Source organism: Penaeus vannamei, chromosome 8 (genome assembly GCF_042767895.1).
Source record: "Penaeus vannamei isolate JL-2024 chromosome 8, ASM4276789v1, whole genome shotgun sequence".
Classification (NCBI taxonomy): Eukaryota; Metazoa; Arthropoda; class Malacostraca; order Decapoda; family Penaeidae; genus Penaeus; species Penaeus vannamei.
This window is the reverse complement of record NC_091556.1, coordinates 12,318,483-12,328,482: the sequence shown is the minus strand read 5'-3', so window position 1 is coordinate 12,328,482 and position 10,000 is coordinate 12,318,483. Positions and strand designations below refer to the sequence as shown.

Sequence of the window (10,000 nt, the reverse complement as noted above, 5' to 3'; positions counted from 1 at the left end):
AAATTCTGCAAAAGATCATTTGTTATTCAAGCATTCTCATACTTTTTGTCAACTGTTTGTGTCCACAGTTGATCTGAATGCAAAAGTAAACATAAACAAGATCATTTTTTCATGTTTTTCATATATTAAAGCCATGTATTTCATATGAAATCACCTTTTTGAGCATTTGTTCTTTTCTTTTCTTTTCTCTTCTTCTCTTTTTGCTACTTAAGACACATGCAAGGAAAGTCCTATAAAATCCTAGGTCATGGTCTAGGGGTTAAAGGTGAGGGCTCATTCTTTATTAACAAAAGAAATATATAGATATATAAATAACAAGTCCTTATTCAGTTTCTAAAGAGGTATTCTCAGTAGAATTGAGGAATCCTCAACTTCAGATTTTTCCTAAAATCTGCACAAATGGAGGCACATGTTATCTGCTTGCTTGTAAGACTGTCTCATCTGGCAAAACAGGTAGAACTGATAGGAACAGGGTTGGGTTGGGAGGGTTAAGCTGCTATGCTTACTTGGGGTGACTCCAGTGGTAGAGCACACATGTACTGGTGACTAATGTCAATTTACCTATCCATTAAGGCCTGTCCGCACAAGTGGCCACAACTGTAGGCAACTGTAAAGGTGACATTACAAGCAAGAAAATAAAGGGGAAATTACTTGTTTATCAAGTAGTTAGTCCAGCCATAATTTCATCTCTAATTGTGCCCACCCGTGTGCCTGCTGATCATGCCCGCTCATGTGGCCTTTAATAGAAACAAACCTATCAGCTGACATGATACTAGCATAAAGGGGAATAATTTTTATGACTTTTGTTTCATTTTTTCTGATACGACTCAATAAGCAGGAATAAACTACAATTGCCCTGAACCCAAAATGTTACTAGTAAGGGCCCATTTCTGATTTCTGAGCTGATAAATCAGAAATCCATTATTCTATGGGCTGGTAAGTAAAGACATTACCATTTAACCAAAAAGTAGTACATACTTCAAAGTATATAATTAATGGTGAAGGTTCTGCCAAAGTCAGTTTTATTTATTATATTATCTAAGCATGTTGGGGAAAGAAAAAGAAGTAACAATAATTTCTTAATTCCTAATCAAACAAAATATACCATTTACTTTTCATTTTATCATTCACTACACAAGGCATAAATGATAATTTCCTCAAATGAAGCAAAAATATCATATCACCTTGATGGATGTCCAAGGAAGAGAATTTTATCAATTAAAGATATATTTATATCGGTTTACTCACCTGAGAATCATCATAGTTAAGATTTCCAATATGGGTACATAAGATTTTGTCAGCTTCATTCTGAAATTAGGCAACAATAAATATCAATTTCATTTCTTATAGCAAGTCTCTATGACTATAATATCTGGCTCATGCAAAAATATCTCCTGAATCATTTTCCTGAATAATTATTCATTAAATCTGAATCTTTTATTAAATCTACAAGAATTTCTGAAAGGCAATTCCTGTATTCTATACCTATAAATTAAGTAAAACAAATAAACAGTTATTCATGTTTACAGGAGATCAGGGAATAGCTGGAACAAGGAGAACAATGAATTTCAGGGAATAGTTGGAACAAGGAGAACAATGAATTTCAACAATCAATTCCCTAGTTAATGATGTCATCACTTTACCAATAATCTGGTGTGGAGGATATGAGTATATTGTTTTCAAGGTTGCTACACACAACTCCTTTAAACAGGTGGAAGTTGTCAATATTTAGTATCTACCTATAACAAATAATAACAAATAACCTGGAAACAATTATGCTTCATACCATTCCCAGTTCAGCCAATCCTTCATACTCGAATAGTAATGCAAATCATCACAACTGCTTCTAAATATACATGACTTCTGACTCACTCACAATTAGGATGTAACCCAAATAAAACTCTTTTTAAACATTTTCATGAAGATGATTTGGAGATAGATGAAATGTGAGAAAATGTTGGAATGTGTTTCAATTTGCTCTCAAGTGCTTCTTTACTGATCATGATGATGTTTAAACAATCAAGTATAGTATTACTATCATGAAGCTTACTTGTTCATTTGGTGTGGATTTGCCTGCATAAAGTTAACTATGAACATGTAGAAATAAGAATTCAATTGTCATTCTTCATCCATTTAAATGTCACAGAGATTCTATGTCAACATTTGAATTAAAATTTCACCAGCTTGTTTAGCAGGGAATAGTGTTCGGCTGTCAAGACTTGAGTAGTGTAGCATTTTGTTAATCTTAACAAAGTTTTAAAAGTCATATGGAAGCATTCAAAGTGGAATGCAAATACAATCATCCCATTACATAGAAATCAAAGTGTCAACTGTCTGCAGTTTTTAAACATCTGGTGTATTTTACTGATACTGGTGAGCATACTGTTTTAAAGGTATACATTTAGTAAATCTTGTATATTAACCTGGATAAAATGCAAATCTATCTTACTATCACTGAAAATTAAACGTCAGTTTTTAATTCATTCCAAGTTTGATCTAGTATGACATTATTCATGGGTTGCAGACTTGTCATTCAACACATTTCAGATTGCTTATTTGTGTATTTTAATACACTATGAAATTCAGGTAATTTATAAACAATCATAAACAAAAAAAAATTATTCAGTTAATTATGAATTTTATCAACATATAATGTCACCAAGGATCCATAGGTGAAAACTTGTCTGACTGACCCAAGTTCATTCCTCTTATTATAGTTCAATAAATGAACCAGGCATTCATCCAATACATCAAATTGCTAGTTGAATATAACCATGCAACTTCCCTCTGTGCTATTTCAGCTTGCTATTTATATTGATCTCTATGATCTGGATACCATGGCCATCACATCAAGAAAAAATCTGGCTTGAGGGGCATGACATAAACATGTCGTCATGGGAAATTCAGGCTGTGGGCCAGGGTGACTTGAAATTGCTGTCGTGAGCATTTCAGCTGAAGGCCAGAGTGACAGGAATCACTCAACAAGAGTGCAAAAAGCTCATGGAGGGACTCTAGGAGGGTAATTAAACTAATTTGGCATTTAGTAAGGGGCTTTTGCATTATTTCCATCACTAAATGAGTGTGGAAGGCATTGTCCATGAGCCATGTCTGGAAGAGTGCCACCTCAAGGGAGAACACAATTTCCATGCTCAGGATCCTTTTCCTGGCCCCTGTGACTGGTGGCACAGGTTGTATTAAAGAAATTGAAAATTAGAGGGAAAAAAATGCAATTATAAGTATTATTCTCGCACTGAGCTATGGACAACCTGGAGAGCTGATATGGAATCTATACAAGGAAAAAAGTCTACTATCAGGATAAAGCAAATCAAATGACAATGTGGACTTACAGAAATAGCAAAAAAGCTAGAAATGTTTATGCAGAAAAAGAGAAAATAACATTGCATAGGGAGACACTGAGTCTTGTCACAGCACATGAGTGTTCAAGGGCACCCAACCTACAAGCCATGCACCTGTCAGAGGGGCCAATCAAGCAAGCCTAATACCCATATTTTGGTCCATGTGATGGCAGTGAAGAATCTGGATTCCTTTGGTTAAGTTTATTTTCTCTCTGTAATAATACTAGACATATATACATAGAAATATATAACAGTATGCTCACCACTCTACAGTACATGTTATATAACAGCTCATACAGAGTGCTATCAAATTTCATTATTTATATTCAATAATGCGCTAAACACTAACTCCTACGTTCAAATTTGTCTAAAATGTTCCTCCTATCCCCAGTCTCCCCACTACCCTAGGCAACTTAAAAAATTAAAAGAAAAATAAATCTTTCAAATGGAATGCCTTGAAAACATACCTTAAAGTAGTTGGCAAAGAACAAAATTGCTGTGCTGGGAACAGAGTCAGATTTTGACTGTGTAGATCCACAAACCACAGCAGTTAATACATCTAGACATAGCAACCTTTGCTTGCTTGTTAAGGATGGCCAAGAATTTTCAACAGCTCCCTCAGAACACAGAAGTAATTCCAGGCAAAACAGCACAAAGCAGGAAAATTGGCCTTCGTGCACATACAGTGTCAGGAGATCCCCTAACACAGTGTGAACTGTTTTATCTCTGAAGAGGGAAAGAGCAAGATGAAATTGAAAAGGTTCCGACATCAAAATGTATTCATAGAATAACCATTGTAACAAATGGAGTAAATTATCTTGAATATGAATTTGAATTCAAAATTATTTAATTTAATCTGACTACCTCGTTTTCCATTAACTGAAAGTATTTTAAAACCGAATTAACATATGATCTCACCTGCTAAATTCAATTTTCAATTCGTTCTCTAAGAGACAATTATGAAGTATCATACTTGCCATCTGAGACACTTTCCAGTCATCATAAGTAAGTAGGTGCCTAGGGAAAAAAAACAAAAAGTAAATATTTAAAAAATAAGTGAGCCCATTGTTTTTTTTTATTATCTTCACTAAGCCCAGATAAATGTATCTATATTATTAAGTATTCATAAGTAGGTGCCTAGGGAGAAAAATAAAAAGTAAAACTCTAAAATAATAAGTGAGCCCATTGGTCTTTTATGATCTTCACTAAGCCTAGATAAAAGTATCTATATTAATAAGTATTCAAAAGTTAGTAGGTGCCTTGGGGGGGGGGGGATATATTTTTTAAAAAGTGAGGCCATTGGTCTTTTACAATCTTCACAAAGCCCAGATAATTATATCTATATTAACAACTTTTGTGGGATATGACCCCTGATGTCTTATGCTCCACTGTTTTATTTAGCGATGCAACCCAAACTGGGGTCAAATAGAATTCACTTTTTTAATTATTTCCAATTTCATGCTTAAATACTGGTTCACAAATGTTAATCTGATGAGCACTAACTTTTTTTATAGTCAAAACAAATTTAGTACAAAAATCACTTCTTTTTTTTTATTACAAAAGTACTTATATACATTACAGAAATAATAACCAAATATGAAATAAATGCTAAAATTCACAATCTTTCTGTGCAGTAGTGTCTCAAAACATAATATCAAATGACACTTAATTTGCTTGTTTGTATTTTCATTACACAGTAACAGATAAAAATAACAGATGAACCATTACAAATCCCACCTGAGGTGTGGACGTATATGTGACCACAGCAGCTTCCTGGTGGTGGAGTTGGCTGCTACCATGTTGCCTAAACAGGTGACACATGCAGAAGCCAAGGCAGAATGGGCCTTCTGCCACTCACTTCTGTTGTCCTCATTATCTCTGTCTGCTGTAGAAGGGGTCTTCGTGTCCTCACTGTTTTCTCCTGGATCATCTGGATTCTCTACATCATTCTTGGATTCCCCTTCTCCTTTACCATGAAATGTCCAATGAGTTGAGCTTATAACTGGTTTCAAAAGATCTTCCGTTTCAGCAACCTGGAGGTTGGAACATTCTGGTAATAATACAGAATAGTACCTAAAGTTGGATTCTATGCTATATCTCAGAAACATATCTATCTTTCCCAATATAATTTTTTTTTCTATTAACTGTTATTTGCAAGAGTACTTTCAGCTATATATTTGAACTTCCTGGCCAAAAACTAAAATTCTTTAAATGTGGGATAATATTCTGAAGTGATGAAACTTTTTTGGATGTTCTTGATCTTTTGTTTATGGAAAGTAATGTGAAGTAAATATGTGTGTGTGTGTGTGTGTGTGTGTGTGTGTGTGTGTGTGTGTGTGTGTGTGTGTGTGTGTGTGTGTGTGTGTGTGTGTGTGTGTGTGTGTGTGTGTGCGCATGCGTGCGTGCGTGCGTGCGTGCGTGCGTGCGTGCGTGCGTGCGTGCGTGCTTGCTTGCTTGCTTGCTTGCATGCGTGCGTGCGTGCGTGCGCGGGCGTGTGTGTGTGTGTGTGTGTGTGTGTGTGTGTGTGTGTGTGTGTGTGTGTGTGTGTGTGTGTGTGTGTGTGTGTGTGTGTGTGTGTGTGTGTGTGTGTGTGTTTTCTTACCAGTAACTGGGTTCGAGCACAATTTGCAAAACTGTTCCGAAGACAGCAAAGGGCTGCTGACACTGCTGCAAGATTTTCCACTGATGGCTCTGTCATGAGGTCTTGCTTCCATTTGCTTACTTCTCCCTTGATAACCCCACAAACACTCCAAATCACTGACGAGTCGAGCTCCCATCTGTTTAGGAAAGTTCACTTTAATAAAATTGAAAATACATATATATCTTACTCAGGAACTTTCTGTTATTGCATGAGAAAGATATACAACCAGTAGATATTACAAAAGGCAGACAGACAGATGTTAACATCATAGCCTAGAGAAAGACTCAGACAGGCAGCAGAAGGGAACAAAGATATGTAAAAAGAATCAGAATGGAAAGAAAGAACATAAACAGACACACACAAAAAAATATATATATAATACAGTAGAGCAAGAGAGAGAAAATAGAAAAAGAAACTGGACAGATAGAGAAAATATAAAAGATCAACAGGAAATACATACAGACACACACAAAGAGTAAGGAAATGCAGACAGAGCAAAGCATAAGAAAAACAAAGCAACAAGAAACCGAGAGAAAACTGTAATCTTAATACAATTTACCTGTCTACATGTAAAATTTCCTTCTGAATATTTTTCAGTTTTGCAGTACATTCTAAAATGTCTCCATTACCATATAAAACTAGGGCCTCTTTGGCTTCAGTCACAAGTCCACACTCTGCCATTGTGAAGTCTGTATCTCTGAAAAGAAGAGGGTAATTTTTTCTAATATGTCCACGAATACCGACAATTTCAGTACTGTTGGATTCCTCTCCCCCTCTACAATGCAAATACATGTGTTTTAGCATGGAAGCCCCCCACCCCATCCCCACATTCTTAGCCCTCATAGCTGGGGAGGTCATGAAAGATACCCGGGAAAATCAAAGAAAAAATGTAAATATTGTACACAGAATCAGTCACTATATTGTTTGATAAAGGGGGCTGTGCCCCCTGTAACCCCCCCTTGGGGGCTGCTACCCCCAACCCCCATCCAGTAAAACCAACAATCCTCCACATATTCACGGCAGGAGAGAGCATCGGACAGACTTGGCAACACCATTTCTGTATGGCAGACATACACTCTCCTGCTGTGAATATGTGCCAGACTGTAGAGTATTTATCTTATGCAGGGAATATCGTATTTTCATGGGCAGAAAACATCATTTTGTCTACATTTGTGTGTACAAATCTGCGGATGGATGATGAAACAAGTACATTGAAAGATCAAAAGAATTTTAAGCACAGTAGATGATTTAAAACAGAACCAAGCGTACACGGAAAGCTACCCAAGAACTACATTTGCATGGACAGAATTTGACCAAATAATTTTAGTACACGGAACATGTTCTCCGCGCAGGCCAAACTCTACAGTCTGGAATACGTGGAGGTTTCTTTATTTTCCTGGGTGGGGGGCGACAGCCACCCATGAGGAGTTGCAGGGTGCACAGCCTCCTGCATGAGATAATGTAGTGATAGATTCTGTGTATATTATTTATATTCTACCCTGCAATGTCCCTGGTTGCTTTCCTGCCCTTCACTGCTACCAGGAACAAGAACATAGGGGATAAGTTCCTTAGAATCACTTGCTCTATCGTTTGCATATATTATTTTTCGTCTAAATGAAATGCTGTGTGAAACTGGACCTGTACCATATATTGTAAATATCACAAACAATCTGATATATTGTATTATATTCATATTGAAGATACTTGAATATTTACCTAGAAATCAACTGTGTTCTCGTTATGTATAGTTTCCCTCCAATTTCAAGATTCCAAACCATCTATTCAGAAGCTTTGAGTATCCCATCAAACCATTGCATTTTAAACACGTGAAAACTTAACACACCCTCACGTATAACCTGCCTGGCCAACCACGGTCTGCTTGCTCGTGCGACATCAAAATGTAAACAAACACAGCTGATCAGAAAAAAACATAGTCGTTACGATGCGTTTTGAAGTGTTCATTAATTATATATTATACTTTCATATATACCCCTATTTTTATACACTCATCTTTCAATGGTCAATGACATATATTTTGTTACTATATAAGCTTTAGATGTTGATATTATTCGATGTCAACAGGCTGTATTTTTTACGGAGAACCGATGTAAATTTACATTCTCTCTCTCTCTCTCTCTCTCTCTCTCTCTCTCTCTCTCTCTCTCTCTCTCTCTCTCTCTCTCTCTCTCTCTCTCTCTCTCTCTCTCTCTCTCTCTCTCTCTCTCTCTCTCTCTCTCTCTCTCTCTCTCTCTCTCTCTCTCTCTCTCTCTCTCTCTCTCTCTCTCTCTCTCTCTCTCTCTCTCTCTCTCTCTCTCTCTCTCTCTCTCTCTCTCTCAATGGTCAATGACATATATTTTGTTACTACATAAGCTTTAGATGTTGATATTATTCGATGTCAACAGGCTGTATTTTTAAGGGGAACCGATGTAAATTTACATTCTCTCTCTCTCTCTCTCTCTCTCTCTCTCTCTCTCTCTCTCTCTCTCTCTCTCTCTCTCTCTCTCTCTCTCTCTCTCTCTCTCTCTCTCTCTCTCTCTCTCTCTTTTACTATGTAAGCTTTAGATGTTGATATTTGTTGATATTATTCGATGTCCACAGGCTGTATATTTTAAGGGGGAACCGATGTAAATTTACATTTACAACTCCCACTCTCCGCTCGGGTCTCAGTCGTCTCGGCAAAGAACAACATGGCTCCCGATTCACGAGGTGTGCAGCGCGGACTGTGCAAAAATTGCATGGATTGCGAAGAGTTCTACCTGGAAAGGTGCAGCATTCGCTGCTCTTACTGCGGATGCGTTCCAGGAAACCATGATGCACTAGGTAAGTCTGGATGTAACCCTGTATGTTTACAGTGACAGTGTGAAATGAGCGACGTTTACTCCCGGGATACCCAACCCTGCTAACAGTCCCCATGCCCAATGAATTGGCCTGGTGGCATGCATCAACTAACCCTTCCTTTAGGGGTAAGCATCCAAAACTCCCTTCAATTAGGGGGGTAAGGATCCAGTCCTTCCTTCAAATAGGGGCTCAATTTCCTCAGACATGCCCGCGAATAGGGGGTACAAAAAATGGCCGTTTCCTTCCATGAGGGGGTGATTTCAAAAGTTGGGAATAAGCATATGTACCCCCTAAATAAGGGGAGTGAGGGGGACCGGGCTCTCTTCACAGATGTGTGAATGCATGCATTCATACATCTGTTTAAAATTTTGCAGCCATTATCTCCCCACTGCGTCGGTTGTCAGGGAAGTCGTCGTGGAGTTGGAGTCAGGAATGCCAAGAAGCCTTTCAGAAACTCAAGGATGCCTTGGTGATGGCTCCTCTTTTGGCATATTCTGACCTGTCGAGACCATTCTTAATTGACACTGATGCCTGCAATTAAGGGCTGGGTTCAGTACAGTCACAGCAGGTAGATGGAGTTGAGTAGCCCGAGGCCTTTAGTCGGAAGTCTACCCCTCCTGAAAGGAATTACTGTGACTCGAAGGGCATTGTTGGCAGTCGTGGAGTCTCCTAAGCATTTTCATCACGATCTATATGGAGCATCATTTACGATCCGGACAGATGATGCAGCACTACGGTGGCTGAGATCATTGAGGAACCCAGAGGCACAACTAGCAAGATGGGTCGGTAAACTTGATCAATGTAACTACCGCATCGAACATCGTGCAGTATGAGTCCATGTCTTAAGCAGGTGCCCATGTGAGATGGAATGTAGCCACTGCATCAAACGTGTCAGTGGAAGCTGGCTGAAGAAGTAAAAATAATGCAGGTACAATCAACCTAAATCAAGAAGACAAGGAAGGTTTACAGTGGAATACTGTTGGAGGAATGGATGACAAAGCCATGGATGACTGGGCAAAATGTCAATAGCAGGATAATAACCTGTATAAGAATGGAAGCATGTCACGAAAGATCTTGTGCAGGGAGAAGGTGAGTCGACTAGAGCATATTGGCATATGTGGAACAGTTTACTACTGGACGAGTGCGACATGGTGCATCCTCAAAG

At 38.1% G+C, this 10,000-nt stretch overlaps 2 protein-coding genes across 4 annotated transcripts in view; one reads left to right on the top strand and one right to left on the bottom strand.

Moving 5' to 3' along the window:
• Positions 1-7,954, bottom strand: part of LOC113811413 (ataxin-10) — a 10,868-nt gene extending 2,914 nt beyond the window's left edge. The window contains exons 1-7 of one of the 3 annotated variants that reach the window (XM_027363145.2): positions 7,841-7,954; positions 6,557-6,694; positions 5,959-6,133; positions 5,094-5,389; positions 4,275-4,373; positions 3,824-4,082; positions 1,249-1,308 (exon numbers count right to left, since the gene is read on the bottom strand). In XM_027363145.2, coding sequence (XP_027218946.1) covers positions 1,249-1,308; positions 3,824-4,082; positions 4,275-4,373; positions 5,094-5,389; positions 5,959-6,133; positions 6,557-6,678 — 1,011 coding nt within the window. In that variant the 5' untranslated portion in view covers positions 6,679-6,694; positions 7,841-7,954. Of the gene's footprint in view, positions 1-1,248; positions 1,309-3,823; positions 4,083-4,274; positions 4,374-5,093; positions 5,390-5,958; positions 6,134-6,556; positions 6,695-7,713 lie in introns of all 3 variants that reach the window. The other 2 variants (XM_027363144.2, XM_070124360.1) reach the window with 2 other exon arrangements.
• A 717-nt stretch (positions 7,955-8,671) lies between these two features.
• Positions 8,672-10,000, top strand: part of LOC113811412 (mucin-7) — a 46,181-nt gene continuing 44,852 nt past the window's right edge. The window contains exon 1 of the mRNA XM_070124359.1: positions 8,672-8,817. The gene's annotated coding sequence lies outside the window, so the exon portion shown is untranslated. The remainder of the gene's footprint in view (positions 8,818-10,000) is intronic.